General features: G+C 39.1%; 1 protein-coding gene across 3 annotated transcripts in view; it reads right to left on the bottom strand.

The window, feature by feature from the left end:
- Window positions 1-18,607, bottom strand: part of LOC122968041 (oocyte zinc finger protein XlCOF6-like) — an 813,118-nt gene extending 794,511 nt beyond the window's left edge. Inside the window, exons 1-3 of one of the 3 annotated variants that reach the window (XM_044332971.1) lie at window positions 7,683-7,827; window positions 6,273-6,536; window positions 2,070-4,659 (exon numbers count right to left, since the gene is read on the bottom strand). In XM_044332971.1, the coding sequence (XP_044188906.1) occupies window positions 3,118-4,659; window positions 6,273-6,536; window positions 7,683-7,778 (1,902 nt within the window). In that variant the 5' untranslated portion in view covers window positions 7,779-7,827 and the 3' untranslated portion in view covers window positions 2,070-3,117. Of the gene's footprint in view, window positions 1-2,069; window positions 4,660-6,272; window positions 6,537-7,682; window positions 7,828-11,817; window positions 13,271-16,515; window positions 16,777-18,034 lie in introns of those variants that run through there. The other 2 variants (XM_044332974.1, XM_044332976.1) reach the window with 2 other exon arrangements.
- Window positions 18,608-19,017: the final 410 nt, after the last annotated feature.

Below are 19,017 nucleotides of genomic sequence, written 5' to 3'. Positions count from 1 at the left end.
CAATATGTGTTATGTACTTTAGTTAGACTTTTATTCCACTGCCTTTAAGCCAAGAAATGTACCACTAACATAATCCCATCATCCATGATAACACTATCATGTTTAGTACCATTCTGCTTGTTTCACTTTCAGAAAACTAAAGCTACTATTGAAATTGAAAAATTAGGAATCATGCAATTGTTAAATTGTAAATAATTTGATTAAAAGAATAACCACAATATGGAATTGTACACACCTGTCTGTGGACAGGAGGGGACCGACTCTGCTCCCACAGAACTCTACAACCCCTGAGATTGGCCAGGATGCACCTTCTAGGCAGGCAGACAGAAACTTTAAAACAGTGTCTTATCTGAGACTCTGTTTTTGTTTAGGCTGCTTTTTGCTGGTTCTTCTTGCTTTTGTTTTTGCCTTCTTGATTTCTGCCATGCTGTTGGAAAGCTTGCATTCTGCTAGTTTGAAGATGTGATTTAGAACAATAGGAGGTGAAACCTCATAAGCCTGGAGTGAGAGCATAAACCAGGAGCTTTCTTCCAATGGGAACTTTTCAAGTCCAGACCGGCTGACTCACTCAGCATTACAAGATCCAGACCCCAGCTCCTCACCCCGGCACATCAGACTCCATTCTCCACAAGAAGCCACCCCAGGGAGCAAGCAAGTAGTCCTACAAAACCTTCATCAACTCGTTCAAACCCTGGTGCTTTCATGATTTGTAATTTTTAATTGGCAGTTCAGAACTAAGCTATTGTAACCACTGATTTGACTCACTGCTTCTCAGGTAACAATCATCTTATCTGTTTATCAGGTCCCTCATACCAACTGCACAATAGATAACTCTGCATCATGCATTTCAATCAGTCACTAGCCAAAGCCTTGTGTACCAGTTTCCCTCTTGTGTCTTATTTGTTAAATGTTGTAGTGTTTAGTACTTGTAGGTGTAGTATTATTGATAGATGTGTATGTAACTAATGTGGACTTGTTTGTGTTTTATTGTGCTTGCATCTCAGTCACTTAACCTTAAAAGACCAATACCCTTGCAAAATCATAATTAAGATTAATAGCAATCATAATTCTAATTGACCTCTCTTGTGTGGCCAACAAGGAGGACTGTTTCCTTATTATTATACCTACTCTAATATGAGTTATTGTCACTGGACGAATAATTTCATGTCGGAGTTGTGCACAATAATAATTCATAATTCCCCCATAAAATCATAAAGATATTTGAGTCCACAAATTCCTACACTCTAATTTTTTAATGCTATTTTCTGACTGGTGATGCTTATACTTTGAGTAAGTTTGAGGTGCTCATCAGCCAGACCAGTCCCTGTGGTCCTCTGATTGGAAGATTGGATGATTGAGGCAACTCCTATATGTGAATATTTATGTGGAAGTGTTGCGATGCTGTCCCTATACCTGATGAAGGTCGGACAGACCGAAACGTGGTCTGATATATGTTTCAGCAGTGAGTGGGACAGTGTGCAGAAGTTTTTCTTACTGCCTTCAAGTTATCCTTAAACATAAGAAAATTTCAGTTCGATTCCAGCCGGTTTTACTTCAAAAGGTTCTTTTTCCAAAGTTGCTTCTCCAGATCAAGGCAACAAGCAAATCACATTCTTGGCTCTGTTCTGTTTAGCTTGGTTGACAAAAACTTTGTGATGTAAAGTGTATCATGAAATGAAACATTTGGCAATGATTTGGCATTTTCTGCAATAAAGAAATATTGCGAAAATAAGCAGGATGAAATAACATTTTGTAATTAACAGTATTTTAAATTCATTTGTATTATATATATTTATGTCATGTCTGTTTATTTAAAGTGGAACAGTCTCTACATAGCTAACCTGTAACTACACTATTATACTGTACTTGTAAATAATTATGGGAGCTATTGTTTCCCTTAAATTAAGTCTTCTTAAGGTTTTTGGTGAAGTGCTTCTTTAACTAAGCTAGCTAAGTAATGAGGTAAACAGTCTGACCACAGATCAACTTGCACACCTAAACATGCTGAGCAATCTACAGTAGAGCAGCAACAGTGTTTCAGCTGTGGGGGAAAACAGAAATTCTGCCTGTTTATTGACAGTAGCAAAAGTTTATTTCAGATATGTTTCAGGGGATGCCACAAAGAATGAAAGTTCAGTAACGTGGAAGAAACAGATGTGCATCAGGAGCCTTTAACACCACATTTTACACACAATCTCTCACTATAACTGGACATACAGAACTCAGATTAAATCACCTTTAACAACAGGTTTTAATACTTCAGAGTACTATTCCAAAAACAAGATACTCACAAGTAAATTAAACAGGAATTTGAACCAAAATGTATTATTTCATTTATTTTAGGTACATTACCATCTGAACTCATATTAGACATAGAAATATACCTATACAGTATACTTAAAATAGCAGCTATGAAACAGATAACGAGGAACTGGTTAAAACCCACCCAACCATCATTTAACAACTGGAAGTCAAATGTAAACAGAATTTTAGAAATGGAAAGAATAACTGTCAGAAATCAAGAACTGGAATATTTGAAACGATGGAATAAATTGATTAAATATGTGGATCACAATTGAACAATATTGACGGATTTATTCTAAGAAGAAGCAGATGCTGAGCTATAAACTGTTAGGAATTTAGTAACTATTTTCATTTTTCTTTGTATATGTCTGTAGGTACGTACAGATGTACATGTATATATGTGTGTATATGCATGTGTATGTACAGTATGTGTGTTTGTGCACCATTATACCAGCCTACTTTATTTTTTCCTCATTCTTTTCCTTCTTTTTATTTAACTGTATTATTATTATTATAATTATTATAATTATTATCCCGCATTGACAATGTTATGTGACTCACGTTGAGCACTTCTAAGACTTGGATCAACATGAAACTCAAGGTGAAAAATTAATAAACTTTCAGGATAGAAGTGAAATACGACCAATCATTGAGCTTAAAATTTGGTCACATGTGCTGCTAATGGCATACATGCTGAATCTTAAGTTACAGTTGGCAGCCCTCAGTTTGTAGAGAAGCTCAGGATAGAGCAACACTTATTAAAAGTATGGTGAGGAGACAGAGGGACACCACTAACCTGCCTCTAAAACATGTTCAACACGATGCTGAGTGACTGCGTTGGTGGTTTTTTAAGGAACTGCCCCGAGTGAAAGCTTTCTCACATTGGTCACAGCTGTACGGCTTCTCTCCAGTGTGAGTGCGTCGGTGCCTTCTTAGATTACTGGCTAAAGCAAAAGCTTTCCCACATTGCTCACACTTGTGAGGCTTCTCTCCATTGTGAATGTGTTGGTGGATTTTTAAGCAACTTCCCCGAAGGAAAGTTTTCCCACATTGCTCACACCAGTACGGCTTCTCTCCAGTGTGGATGCGTTGGTGGATTTTTAGATTACTGTCAAAAGTAAAAGCTTTCCCACATTGGTCACAGCTGTACAGCTTCTCTCCAGTGTGAATGCGTTGGTGGTCTTTTAGAGAACGGTTACTAGTAAAAGTTTTCCCACATTGCTCACACCAGTACGGCTTCTCTCCAGTGTGAATGCGTTGGTGGACTTTTAGAGCACCATTTGTAATAAAAGCTTTCTCACATTGCTCACAGCTGTACAGCTTCTCTCCACTGTGAATGCGTTGGTGGTCTTTTAGAGGACGGCTACTAGTAAAAGTTTTCCCACATTGCTCACACCAGTACGGCTTCTCTCCAGTGTGAATGCGTTGGTGGACTTTTAGAGTACTGCTTGCAGTGAAAGTTTTCCCACATTGGTCACAGCAGTGTGGCTTAAATCCAGTGTGAATGCGTTGGTGGTTTTTTAAAGCATAGCCTGACCTGTAAGTTTTCCTACACTTGTCACACCAGTATGGCTTCTCTCCAGTATGACTCCGTTGGTGCCTTTTTAGATTACTGTTTCCAGTGAAAGTTTTCCCACATTGGTCACACCAGTACGGCTTCTCTCCAGTGTGAATGCGTTGGTGGATTTTTAGATCAGAGTCTGTAGTAAAACTTTTTCCACATTGGTCACACCAGTACGGCCTCTCTCCAGTGTGAATGCGCTGGTGCTTTTTTAGATAACTTTCTTCAGTAAAAGTCTTCCCACATTGGTCACAGTTGTACGGCTTCTCTCCAGTATGAATGTGTTGGTGCCTTTCTAGAGTACTGTCTCTAGTGAAAGTTTTCCCACATTGGTCACACCAGTACGGTTTCTCTCCTGTGTGAACGCGTTGGTGCATTTTTAGAGTACCACATCTAGCGAAAGTTTTCCCACATTGGTCACACGTGTACGGTTTCTCTCCAGTGTGAATGCGTTGGTGGCTTTTTAGAGTACATCCGTTAGTGAAAGTTTTCCCACATTGGTCACATCTGTACGGTTTCTCTCCAGTGTGAACACGGTGGTGCACTTTTAGAGTAGTGTCTCTAGTGAAGGTTTTCCCACATTGGTCACACTTGTACGGTTTCTCTCCTGTGTGAATGCGTTGATGGGATTTTAGATGATACTCTGTAGTGAAAGCTTTCCCACATTGTTCACAGCTTTGAAGTTCCTCTCCTGTGTGAATTCTCTGATGAATCTTTAAATACTTTGATGTCGAGAAGGCTTTGTCACAGTGCTGACAGCGGTGATGTTTGTGTCCTGTTGTTCCTGTTTGTTTCTATGACAACAGTCAAACATACAGAGAAAGAGAGAGAGAATAAGTGAGATGACATGGTGGAGCAAGTGATCTAAAACCTTAAATACAGTTACAGCTTGACCCTGACAACAGACTATGTCAGGATATCTAGACTTCTCCTGACCTTTGTGTGAACACTTTATTAGTTTTTCCCCATTCACTAAAATAACAGTATTGACAGTCAAAAAAAAGCCTTGGCAAAAAAAGAAATACAACTAGACAATTGCAGATTGATTGGAAGACAGATGTAGGACAGCTGGTGTCAAAATTTGAGCACATTTTTGCCATTTTTTGTCCTTAGTCCACTGAAATGCAATATGAAACAGAACAGACAGATAAGATAAATGGTCTGCAGCCTTTTTATTTTAAAAAGTTAGCTGCATTAATTAATCAATTTGAAAAGCATCTTACAGTCTCCTGCCTGTATGAGAATAACAAACTGAATGGGAGGAGGCAGACTGCTCCGCTGTGTTGTTATTAATGTCATGTCTCCAGCAGTGAAGAGCAGCCTCTCTGCTGCACCGTTAGCTCCGGGGAAAGACATCATTTTACAAGATGTTGAGTGAGCAGCAGGATTCCTGAGGTGAAACAGACTGAGCACTGAGTCATTTTCTTCACCCCGGAGTTGATTTAAGTTGTTTAAAGCTGCGGTGTGTGTTGGTCAGCAGGTCTCGTTTGTTACTACTGATTACTGCTCCGCTCTGCTAACGTTCAAAAACATACTTGCAACAGCTGCCTTTTGTGACAATCAACTACAAGATAACACTAGCATGTGTGCGTTGTGCACTGTCTGGGTGCTGCACTGCACACAGTTGAGTTCCACCTTTTTCGTTCCATCGACGTCACATGCCAATAATACAAAGGCCTGTGAGTTTGATAGGCCGGGAAAACCCCTGTGCACTCCTGCTATCCTGCTAGTATAAATTACATTTGTTTTAGTTTCTTTCAGAAGGCGCAGGGCAATGGTAGGGGAAACACTAAATGGGATGTTGTTCTCAACAAGTATTGCTACTCTGGCTACCTGGCTCTTGCATTAAATGTTATAATGATATATTATGGGTTAGCCAGTAATGCTCTGTTTTGTGTTTGGTTGAATGATGTTCACTAATACATGAAAGTGAAATCTTGCCACTAACATGCTGCTCACACTGATGCTTCAGTATTAATAATCTAATGATGTCATATATAATAATATATCAGTCAGAGGGACCAAACCACTACTTTTACTGCAATACTTTAACTACATGTTGCTAGTAATACTTTTACTAAATAGTATTTTTTATTCAGGACTTTTCCTTGCAATGGAGTATTCTTACATGGGTTTATTGGTACTTTTACTTTCAGTGTACTGTGCACGCACCGCGCGGCAGAATGGAAAATTACTCCAACAAAAAAGTAAACAGATTATTTTCTGGCTTTGTTCATAACAAAGTGAAACCAGAACAACACCAAGCCTGGCAGTGTTTTAGTTTCCTTTTTATAGATTTGCTCTCCAACAACACAATGAACGGAAGACAAGCTTATCCTCGAGTCTCATCCTTGTGTCTTAAGTCTCCGTATGAAGCCGGTTTTATCATGAAGTCATGAACACTGACCTGTTTATCTGTGGTTGCAGAGGGTGAGACTGATTCTTCACTTTCAATGGGGTTGTTGGTCTGGTGCTCCGGGTTTTGGTTCTCCTCCATTTCACTCTTGTAGTGGTCCCGGTTGGTGAAATCCAGCAGGTCTCCTCTCTGACTGATGAACTGTTCTTCTTCTTCTTCTTCTTTTTCCTGTTTTGTAGTGCATGGCAACCAGCACTGAGGTGCATTACTGTCACCTACTAGGCTGTTGGAGTTTGAACTTGAGTTATCTATCCCCTTCAACACACAAACACAAGAAAAATGAATTCATTTTGAAAAAATCTGCATATACTGGGACTGCAAATGTACTTTTACTCAAATAGGATGTTTCATGCAGGACTTTTACTTGTAATTGAGTAATAATACATTACTGTATTGGTACTTAATAAAAGGATCTGAATACTTCTTCCAAAACTGCAGATATGTTAGAAACATTGACTATATGCCACCTGTTAGCAGCGGTGAAACTCAGTATCTTTCCTGTTTTATGGCCGGGGGGGCAACAAGCATTGAGGTGTATTACTGCTACCTACTATGTCTGAGTGTGTCTCCTTAAAACACACACACACAATAATATTTCACTCAACACTAAATTATTCTGTTCAGTCCAGTTTCTTTCAAATAATGTAAAAGACTGCCTAACCCAATCACAAATACATTCTTTCAGACTCAGTTCTTCCACTTCAGGCTTCCCTCTTTTCCTCTCTGATTCTCACTCTTAACAGTATTTTTGGCAAATAGTGACAAATTATATGCTTCACTGATTCCTCTATTTAACAGTGCTTACATAATCCTGAGGGATGTTTGCCTATTAAGTGCAATTTTTTATTTAGTTTGGTGTTAAGATGTTCTCCTCTTAGGTGCCCACTTCTGGCTATGATTTTTGTTTTTATTATTCCTTTTACTTCAGATTTACCGAGTGAAACGTCCATGATCTACCTACCTGGTGTTTCAGTGTCTTGTTTTGCTAACACTTCCACAGTTTCATTAACCCTTTATCCACATGAATGCTACCACAATATTCTTATTTTCAAATCTGTACAGCGTTTCATATAATTAACTATATCCTGCCTACTGTGAGGTGTAAATGACAGTGACATTAATGTAAAACAAGAATAAGTACATAGAATAACCTGAGTAAACAGATTATTTTCTAACTTCGTTTATATTACCCGCAACAATCTGAAACGAGGAAACACTGAGACCCTTTCATGCCCAAAGAACTCAGTGAACAGAAAGCCTGGAGGTGTTTTAGTTTTCTTTTTTAAAGACTTTTTCCTCCAAAAACACATTAAACGGGGGACACGCGGATCCTCGAGACTCGTCCTCGTGTCATTACTCTCGTTATGAAGCCCGTTTTATCATGAAGTCATGAACACTAACGGGGTTGTCGGTGCGGTGCTCCGGGTTCTGGTTGTCCTCCATTCCGCTCTTGCGGCGGTCCTGATCGGTGTGGTCCCCTATACCTTCTACATCCATGGTCCCCTCTCTAACCGACCGCCCCTCTGTAATGATTTAAATGTCACCTCCGTGTTCACGCGATATCACAACGTCTCGTAGTCTTCTTCTTCTTTTGTTGTTTATTGGCGGCTGGCAAACACATTTTAGGCGCATTACCGCCATCTCCTGGATTGTGAATCGGAATGGCTACTATTGGCTTACTGTTCCATTAAATTCTGCTATAAAGTCCCGTGTTTTCTAAAAATCTGAAAACAGCCCTGTAGCCTACATCACCTGAACTCCTCTGCAACATCTCTCTAATATCTCTATTGTCATGTAATCTCTTTGGAGTGTAATTTTATGTGTCTCTTGCTGATGTCCAGGACAGTATAAAATTACATGCTCCACCATTTCCCGTAGTCCGAAATGTTCACATCTACCCCTAGCATGCTTATTTATTATATTTAATGTACTGTTCAGACTGGTGTGACAAAACCTCATCCTTGATGTAATGTCCTCCTCCTTTTTATTCCTATTGCTTCCTCTCATTTCTCCTATTTTTCTTTGAGTGTTGTAGTATCGACCCTTATTTCCTCTCTCACTCTTCCTGCTATCTCTTTTTCATTTCTGATTTGATTATACTTTTAACCTCAGTTTTGCTGTATATTACTAACATACTTATTTCTCTTTGTCTTGTTGCTCCTTTTACATATTAATCTGCCAGCTTCACACCAACATTTGCAGGAATCCACATGAATTTAATTTCTATTCCCGCCCTCTTAATTCTGAATATTGTTTGAGCTACGTCAAGGAGTATGTCTTGCCTTGTATCTGACTGCATGTATTCATTACTTGTTAGTGCACTACTGGAATCAGAACCCACCAAAACTTTGGTTATACATTTTCTATCCAGCTTAGAGCAAGTAGAATAGCTAACAGTTCCCCTGTATACATTGTCTTTCTCTTTTTATATAAACATTTTGGCTTTCTTCTTGCTTATTTAGTTATCTTGTTCATGGTTAGCTTTGCTTTGCCAGCTAACTTGTTTGTAGTTAACTTTGACTTAATTATCTGGTTTCTAATTAACTTTGTCTTGCTAGTTATCTTGTTTCTAGTTAACTTTATCATACAGCTAGTTATCTTGTTTCAGAGCTCGACAAACTCTCAGGTGAGGTCAATTAAATGGTCAGATTTTAGCTTTTGCACAAATACTTATCATCCCTTAAAGGAAAAGTTTGACATGGAGGAAAATATGCTTATTTGTTTTCTTGTTGAGAATTGGATGAGAAGATTGTTTGACTTTTATTTCTGCATGAAGTTACAGTAACAGTTGGATGGCAACTGCCAGTCAACACGTACCTTTGATCACCAAACTGCCTTCGGACAAGGCTGAGCGTCTGTGTTGCCTACCAACACGTGTTTGACTACAGAGTAGTATGTGTGAGCGTCGTGTGTACACGCAGGTGAGGCTAGTAGGGAAAAGAGGGTGAAAGCACCAAAGAAGAACAGATCTCGGCAATTGTGCAAACACCATTGTTCGCCAGACGCGGTCTGACTTTAACAAATAAAATGCAACCCATGGTCTCACACACAATGGCAAGTTAACACAAAGCAGTCCAAACAGTTGGACAGGCACCAAAATCAGTTAAGCGTGATAATCACATCCAAAACAAGCAGCAAACAAGAACAGTACTTCCACGGTATTCTCAGCAGCAACAATCAGACTCACAGTCAATTAACCTAACAACAAAAGCAATAAAGCTGAATATAACACACACTTTAGTAACCTATCTCCGCCCAGACTTAAGCCTCTTACTTGTATTGCTTAAGGCAGTGAGTAGCGTGTGTTTCACACTACAAAGGTGACGTGAAAACACTGCAGATCGCTAATTGGTTAGTCATATCTTATTCATGGGCTTTCTGTTTCAGAGAAAGCTTTCCACCACTCCTCACTTTTGAGAACAATGTTAATATTTATATTAATTATATACAGTGTATCCTATGACTGTTTGTATGTGTATGTGTGTCTAGGTCATTCACTGTCTCTCAGGTTGTGGCATGTCTATGCATACTGGGCAGCAAGCTATACCCTGTCTTCTTCTCCTAAGAGTATTTTTAATTTTGAGAGGTCATTAAGTTCTTTGAAATCTGAAATTAGTTGAACGTGTTAAAGTAAATGTTCCTCATTTCACTGAATGTTTTACATTGTAAGAGGAAGTAGTAGTTTAGTAGTCTCTCTCTCTCTCTTCCGCATGCACCCGCGCTCCTCAGCTGCTGTACTTGAAACACAGCATTTATTCATGTATGAGGAAAAAACAACACAGATTGTCCTCTGTATTTACTGCTGCATTTGTTGGATGGAATGAATGAATGAAAAGGAGAAATGCCAAGGACGAAAAGGAAACTAAGAGTGTCTGTCTCCATAGTAAATCATCTGTTGAGTGTTTGATGGTTGTTTGTGCTCTAGAATGTAACTGATTCTGATTCTGTCAATTAAAAAATAAAGTATCTCCCTCATTCACAGGCTCTCTCTCTCAGAGAAAGCTTTCCACTGATGTCTCTCCTACCTAGTGGTCTCTCTCGCTCACTCTCTTTCCCTTGTCTTTCTTAAAATGAGTCGGGAAGCCGACAACAAAGCCTAACTTTTAACGTTATCAAAGACAGATAGACAGACAGATGACATGTAGTCACAGAGCCCAGGAGCCCCACCCTGCTGCTGCAGAGTGAAGCAGTTGCTGATTGCTTGTTCACTCGAAGTTTATTAATATTGAGCATGTCACGTGTCCAAATTGCACCAAATTTGACACTGCACTTCCTTGGGTCCCCAGCAATACATCTGCCGGGTATAAAGTAAATTGGATGAACAGTTCTCGACATATGCAAAGGACAAACATACATACAGACAGACAGAGATTCCTTGCTGCATAATTAGATTAGTGTAGTGGCCATTCAAAACTTGCCTGTCTGTAACAGGCCAACTTCTCAATTCCTAGAGAGAATAGTGCCCATCCCCTTAACACCTCTCATGCAGACTATCAGTAGACATTACAATTTACCAATGCTCCCTTAACGCCTCACATGCAGAATATCTGGAGACTACAATTTTGAGCTGAGCTGAAGTTGATCGGATGAACTGCAGTGTCCATTCAAAAGGTGCCTGAGACATCCTGCACTATGTCTTGAACATACATACCAAGTTCCCACTTGTGAGGAACAGGAATAGAGCTTAATTCTAAACTTTTTCAATTCATTCTCTATTGTAGTTCTTATCACTATGGATGTCATCCCCCCCTCCAACCACAATAAGGGTTGCAATGGCAGAGTGGCGCTATCCGTATTTCCACTCGTTGAGTCCACAGGCAGAAGAAGCAGCAGAAGCAACTTTGTTTATGACGTATTTTTTATATATTTCTGTACATGTCTGAGATATCCTGCAGTCAGTCTTGACTGTACATGCCAAGTTTTGTTCACAGTACAATAGTAGAGCTTAAGTCTCTTAAACTTTTTCCAAGTCATTATCGCTATGGATGTAATGCCACCTCTGACCACAATGAGGGTTGCAAAGGCACAGTTACGCTGTCCTTGTTTCTGCTTGTTGACTCCATGGGCAGAAGAAGAAGCAAATCAACAGGGTTTATGATGTATTTGTATATGTTTCTCCAGAACCACTAATCCAAACAAATTCACACAACATTGCACTTTTTTTGAGTCCCCAGCAATACAGCCACCAGGTATGGAATAGATCGGATGAACGGTTCTCAAGATATGCGAAGGACAAGCATACATACATACAGAAGAACAGAGATTCCTTGCTTTATATAGATACAGTAGGGTCCAAAAGCCTCAGACCACTTCTGGGAAAGTGGCCTCAGACTTTTGGACCCTACTATATATATATATATATATATATATATATATATATATATATATATATATATATATATATATATATATATATATATATATATATATATATATATATATATATATATATATATATATATGCATGTGCATGTGCATGTATATGTACAGTGTATGTATTTGCACCAACATACAAGCCTACTTTATTTTTTCCTCATTCTTTTTCATCTTTTTATTTTACTTCATTATTATTATTACAATTATTCCCCACTATCAATGTTATGCGATTCATACTTTGAGCACTTCTACAAATTAGTTCAACAAGAAACTCAAGGTTAAAAATGAAAGAACTTTCAGGATAAAAGTGAAATACGACCAATCATTGAGCTTAAAATTTGGTCATATGTGCTGCTAATGGCATACATGCTGGTTCTTAAGTTACAGTTGGCAGCCCTCAGTTTGTAGAGAAGCTCAGGATAGAGCAACACTGTTATTAAAGGCATGGAGAGGAGACAGGGTGATACCACTAACCTGCCTCTAAAACATGTTCAACTCAATGCTGAGTGACTGCGTTGGTGGATTTTTAAGGAACTGCCCCGAGTGAAAGTTTTCCCACATTGCTCACACCAGTACGGCTTCTTTCCAGTGTGAGAACGTTGGTGCCTTTTTAGATTGCTGTTATCAATAAAAGCTTTCCCACATTGCTCACAGCTGTACGGCTTCTCTCCAGTGTGAGCGCGTATGTGGGCTTTTAGAGTACTGTCAAAAGTAAAAGCTTTCCCACATTGCTCACACTTGTACGGCTTCTCTCCAGTGTGAATGCGCTGGTGCCTTTTTAGAGTACTGTTATCAGTAAAAGCTGTCCCACATTGCTCACAGCTGTACAGCTTCTCTCCAGTGTGAATATGTTGGTGCCTTTTTAGACTACTGTTAGAAGTAAAAGTTTTCCCACATTGCTCACACCAGTATGGCTTCTCTCCAGTGTGAATGCGTTGGTGGGTTTTCAGATTAAAGTCTGTAGTGAAAGTTTTCCCACATTGCTCACACCAGTACAGCTCCTCTCTAGTGTGAATGCGTTGGTGGGTTTTTAGATTACCAACAGTAGCAAAAGTTTTTACACATTGCTCACAGCTGTACGGCTTCTCTCCAGTGTGAATGCGTTGGTGGGTTTTTAGATTACGGTCTCTTGTGAAAGTTTTCCCACACTGGTCACAGCTGTACGGCTTCTCTCCAGTATGACTGTGTTGGTGGATTTTTAGATTAAAGTCTGTGGTGAAAGTTTTCCCACACTGGTCACATCTGTACGGCTTCTCTCCAGTATGAATGTGTTGGTGCCTTTTTAGACAACTGTCTGTCGTGAAAATTTTCCCACACTGGTCACATTTATACAGCTTCTCTCCAGTGTGAATGCGTTGGTGGATTTTTAGATTACGGTCTCTTCTGAAAGTTTTCCCACACTGGTCACATGTGTACAGCTTCTCTCCAGTGTGAATGCGTTGGTGAGTTTTTAGATTATTGTCTGTAGTAAAAGCTTTCCCACATTGCTCACAGCTGTGAAGTTCCTCTCCTGCATGAACTCTCTGATGAATCTTTAAATTTGTTGATGTTGTGAAGGCTCCGTCAGAGTTCTGACAGCGATGATGTCTGAGTCCCTTTCTTCCTGTTTGTTTCTATGAGAACAGACAAACATACAGAGAAAGGGAGAGAGAGGAAGTGAGATGTCATGGTGGAGCGAGTGATCTAAAACCATAAATACAGCTACATTATGGGAAATGAAGAATCCAGGTTTTTTTCAACCTAACCCAAACCACAGTCTGAGTCAAGATGTCTAGACCTCTCCTGACCTTTGTTTGAACACTTTATGAAGTTTTCCCCATTCAGTAAAATAAAAGAGCATTGACGGTCAAAAAAAAGACAAAAAAAGAAACACAAGACAATCAGAAAATTGTAGGGCGATTGATAGAAAGATTTAGGACAGCTGGTGTGCGAATTCGAGCATATTTTTGCCATCTTCTTCTGGAGTGAAATAGTGACAATGAGTAACTTTAAATTGCGGCAAATGGAGGAGTAAATACAACCAATACTGAGATCCCACATGGTGTCAAGGACTGTCACGTCAGGGTCTTGTTCCTAAGCATCTTTTGTTTTGGTCAATGTTGGGGGTTGTTGTGTTGAATAGTGTCATATATTCTTGAAACATGGCCTGAGATTCAGGAGCGATATATCTTTTAGCTAAGATTTCACACGATAAATGAGTTACTTACATACACTGTATAAAAATAATGGACAGCCACCGTGAAGTCATCCATTGGTTTGTGGACTTCCGTTTTGAAGCCTCGAGTTTGACATTTTGATTCTTGGTTTTTTAGTGACCATATTTGGACGAAAGCATGGAGCTGAGGAGGAGCTGCCCAGAGTCCAACTACAGCACCTCACGCACTGCCATGGTAGCAGCTTGTCAATCACAAGGTGCTTTATTGTCTATTTTACTCTAAATGGGACCATAATTTACTAAATGAACATCATGATGTATTGAAGAAGACTTGAAACTAGTGATTGAGACCATAAACTTATTAGGAAAGTGTTTACTGAGGTAATAAATAAGTGAGAAGTAGGGTCTTTTTCTCATAAACTTCTATACAAACAGACTTCTTTTTGGAGCAAGTGGAGTCGCCCCCTGATGGCCATTAGAGAGAATGCAGGTTTAAGGTACTTTCGCATTGGCTTGGTTATTTACAAAGTGGTCAGTTAAAAACATGACCTGTGTTTTTATATATTTGTAACTTGAATACTTTGGGGTTTTGAACTGCTGGTTGGACTGTGCAGAAGAAATAACATCAAAACCAGTTTCAACTTAAAACAAAAGCAGATTGTTCAAAGTTTAAGACCGGAAAATGACTGGAATTCACTTTAATGGAGTGAGAGAACTTCGTAGTAAATTTAATCTGCTAGGTGTTAACAGAAATTAATTTCTAAAAAGCATTTGTAAACGCACACAGAACATGGTAACAGTTATACTTAGCTCTTCTATACCACTTGTGTATAAACAAAATTAAACTACTGATGAGGGCAGGAGAGCTGCTCTCTGCATAAACATTATTTATGAATTTGAGAGGTGGCTCAACGCACATTGACACTGTTTAGCCACCTTGACAGCCTGATTACAACACACCATATACAGTCTATGCAACACACCTACAGTTCTGCTTGAAAGTTTGTGAACCCTTTAGAGTTTGCTCTATTTCTACATAGATACGACCTAAATTGTGATCAAACTTCCATGCAAGTCCTAAAACTAAATATAGAGACATCAATTAAATAAATGAGACAAAAACCTTGTTCATTTATTTATTGAGAAAAATGATCAAATGTTACATATTTGTGCATGGTAGAAGTATGTGAACCTCTAAGATTATTAATTCATTTTAAGGGGAAATTAGAGTAAGGTGTTTCAATCAATGGGATGACAATCAAGTGTGAGTCTGGGAGGCCCTGCCTTATTTAAAGAAGAGAAATCTGAGTCTTCACTGTCAAAGTTTGAGCTTCAGAACACAAGTTTGTGGACATGTGTCATGGCTCGAACAAAGGAGATTTCCGAGGACCTTAGAAGAAGAATTGCTAATAGTCACCAGGCTGGAAAGGATTAAAAAAAACATTTCTAAAGTGTTTGGACTCCACCAGTCGACTGTCGGGCAGATCGTGTACAAATGGAAGATGTCCAGCACCATTGTTACCCTCCCCAGGAGTGGCTGACCAATGAAGATCACACCAAGAGCAAGGCATGTAATAGTCCAAGAGGCCACAAGGGACCGCAGGGTAACATCTAGGAAACTAAAGGCCTCTCTTGCAGTGGCAACAGTCAATATTCATGAGTCTACCATCAGGAGAACATTGAACATCAACGGTGTGCATGGCAGAGTTGCAAGAAAAAAAACCCATTTCTCTCCAAAAAGAACATTGCTGCTGTCGTTTGCTCAAGACCACGTGAAAACCAGAAGGTGATTGGAAATATGTTCTGTCGGTGGATGAGACCAAAATCAAATTTTTTGGCTTGAATGAGAAGCGTTACATTTGCAGATGAGCAAACACTGCAGTCCAGCACAAGAACCTTATCCCATCTGTGAAAGTATCTTAGCAAGTATTGCTACTCATCTGGCTCTCTCTTAAATATGATAAGGATATATTTAGGGTTATCTATGTTCACTACTACATAAAAGTGAAATCTTGCCAATAACATGCTGCTTACACAATGACTATGTTTACATGCACGAAATATTCCGGTTTCTACCTTTATTCCAAAGAAGGCGATATTCCTATGAAGCTGTTTACATGGTTAATGAAAATTAATATTCCACTAATATTCCTGTTTACATGCAGAGGGCTTTCAGGGTTTCCCTCTGTGCGTAAGACACAAGCAGTGCAGTAAACTAGCGAGATGAAAAACATGAGCAAGCTGCTGCCTGATATTTATAAGTGATACTGATATGACTGATATGATGCGCTATACAAGTACAGTCCATTTACCATTTACCTTTCTGGCTGCACTGCATAAAGGTGTCATGCTTGTTTGTTTGTTGTATCTCAACTGTTCTGCCACTCTTCAATGATGTTTCTTCTGATTATTCCTTTTGCTTCAGATTTACTAAGTAAAATGTCCATGATCTCCTAGTGTTTCAGAGCCTGTTTTGCTAACACATCCACATTTTCATTGCAAATCAGGAAACACAGATATTTTGTGGAGGTTTAAGGCTGAAAAAATCTGTGAACACAAAGCCTGGAAGTGTTTTAGTTTCCTTCTTTCAGACTTTCTCTCCAACAACAGAATGAACGGAAGACACACAGACCCTTGAGACTCATCTTTGTGTCTTTAGTCTCGTTATGAAGTCGGTTTTATCATGAAGTCACGAACACTGACCTGTTTATCGGTGGTAGCAGAGGGTGAGTCTGATTCTTCCTTTTTAATGGGGTTGTTGGTCTGGTGCTCCGGGTTCTGGTTCTCCTCCATTTCACTCTTGTAATGGTCCTGGTTGGTGAAATCCAGCAGGTCTCCTCTCTGACTGATGGATTGTTCTTCTTCTTCTTCTTTTTCCTGTTTTATGGTGGGTGTTAACCAGCATTGAGGTGCATTACTGCCACCTACTATGTTGTCGGAGTGTGAACCAGAGTTATCTATCCCCTTAAAACAGACAAACACAAGAAAAAATAAATGAAATATAATAAAATCCACTCTTCAACAATGTTTCCTGTGATTATTCCTTCTGCTTCAGATTTACTGAGTGAAATGTCCATGGTGTCCTAATGCATCCATATCCTGCCTACTGTGAGGTGTAAATGACCATAGTGACATTAATGCAGAACACATATCTGTACACAGAATGACCTTTTTACTTTCTAACTCATCTATAACTCACCGTAATCCTGCAACTACCATCATCTCAACTGTGTTATGTGACAAATGATGTGATGTAGGGCTGCAACTAGCAGTTAGTTTCATTATTGATTCATCTGTTGATTATTTTTTTTCAATTAATCGATTAGTTGCTTGGTCCATAAAATGTCAGAAAATGATGAAAAATTTCAGTGTTTCCCAAAGCCCAAGGTGATGTCCTCAAATATCTTGTTTTGTCCACAACCCCAAGATATTCAGTTTACGGTCAAAAAGCACTAAGGAAACCAGAAAATATTTGCATTTAAGAAGCTGGAATCAGAGTATTTGGAGTTTTTTTCTTATAAAATTACTCAAAATGATTAATTGATTATCAAAATAGTTGGCGATTATCAAAGTAGTTGGCAACTAATCAAATACTCAACTAATCTTTGTAGCTCTAATCTGTTTTCTTCTTTTAACAGAAACTTCTGAGGCTGATATGCTAAAAGCGAAACCAGTGCTCCCTGTATTAGGATCCTTGGATCCATCTGAAAATACTGGGACTGCTAAGGTACTTTTAGTCAGTTAGGATGTTTCATGCAGTACTTTTACTTGTAATTGAGTATTTACAGATTGCTATGTTGCTACTTGACTTAACTAAAGGATCTGAATGCTTCTTCCACCACTGCAGATTGTTAAAAACATTGACTACAAGCCGCCTGTTAGCAGCAGTAAAGCTCAGTATCTGACATTAACTAGAAATCCTCTTGAGAATTTAAAATGTCTGATGTTTTACTGTTGTACTGCGCATGCGCCATACGGAGACTAAATAAATATTTCTCCAAAAAAAAAGTACACAGATTATTTTCTAGCTTTCTTTATATTACTCTCAACAAGCTGAAAACAGGAAACCTTTATGTAGTTTATACGGCCGAATCTGGAAGTGTTTTAGTTTCCTTTTTTCAGACTTTTCCTCCATCAACACAGTAAACAGATGATCGGCGGACCCCGAAGACTCGTCCTTTTATCTCGTTACGAAGCTGGTTTTTATCATGAAGTCACTGACCTGTTTATCGGTGGTAGCAGAGGGTGAGTCTACTTCTTCCCTTTTAATGGGGTTGTCGGTGTGGCGCTCCGGGTTCTGATTCTCCTCCATTCCGCTCTTGTGGTGGTCCTGGTCGATGAAATCTAACAGGTCTTCTCTCTGACTGGCGGGCTCTTCCTCTTCTTCTTCTTCTTCGGTTTTAATGGCAGCTTGCATCCTAAATGTTGCTCTACTGCCACCTGCTGGAGTTAGTTAGCTCCTATAGCTTCCATTATATCAGATTTTCTTCATTAACCCTGTCCTCATTAGGAAGCTGACCGAGCACTTTCTGCTTTGCCCCCTATCTCCACACTCCAGTATATTCTTTACTCCTGCTCCTACCGGCCCTAATCTTTTCATTTCTTCTATCATGTCCTTTCTCTCTGCTACATATTTCCTGCAATTAACGAGAACATGCTCTACAGTTTTGATACATGGCGGTGATTACAAAAAACAGTTGGATGTTTCCCTTTAATGTGAAGTCGACTGTTCAGATTACTGTGGGTACGCCTCAATTCTCTTATTTTACGGCTCGAGGGATCTCTGAGGAGCGAGGAAACATGAAAGCAAACTTCACGGAAGTCTTTTACCAGCCGACACGCCCCCTTATTGGATATCAGTTATTGATTGGACGCTGCAGCTGTTCTGACTGATCTGATACATCACTGCAGTTTCATACCGAAGTGGAGACAGATTATATCATCATATAGTTAAAATCTATTAATTGTCGGTCTGATCAACAAAAGAACCATTAACAACTTTCCTCATGTATTAGAAAGATTTTTCTTTTAATGATCTATTATTTCCTCCATTAAACTGTTTCCTGCCGACAGACAGACTCTTCCTGACTTTAATTTTATCCATAATAACAGTTAAACACACTTATATTTTACATAATTTATCGTCATTTCCATTCAGTCACATGTGAGGCTGAAAATTCCTGAGTGTCGGGTTTGATATATATT

The sequence above is a fragment of the Thunnus albacares genome, chromosome 18 (assembly GCF_914725855.1).
Source record: "Thunnus albacares chromosome 18, fThuAlb1.1, whole genome shotgun sequence".
NCBI classification, from domain to species: domain Eukaryota; kingdom Metazoa; phylum Chordata; class Actinopteri; order Scombriformes; family Scombridae; genus Thunnus; species Thunnus albacares.
Note: the sequence above shows the minus strand (reverse complement) of the source record. Positions and strands in the feature narration are given on the sequence as shown.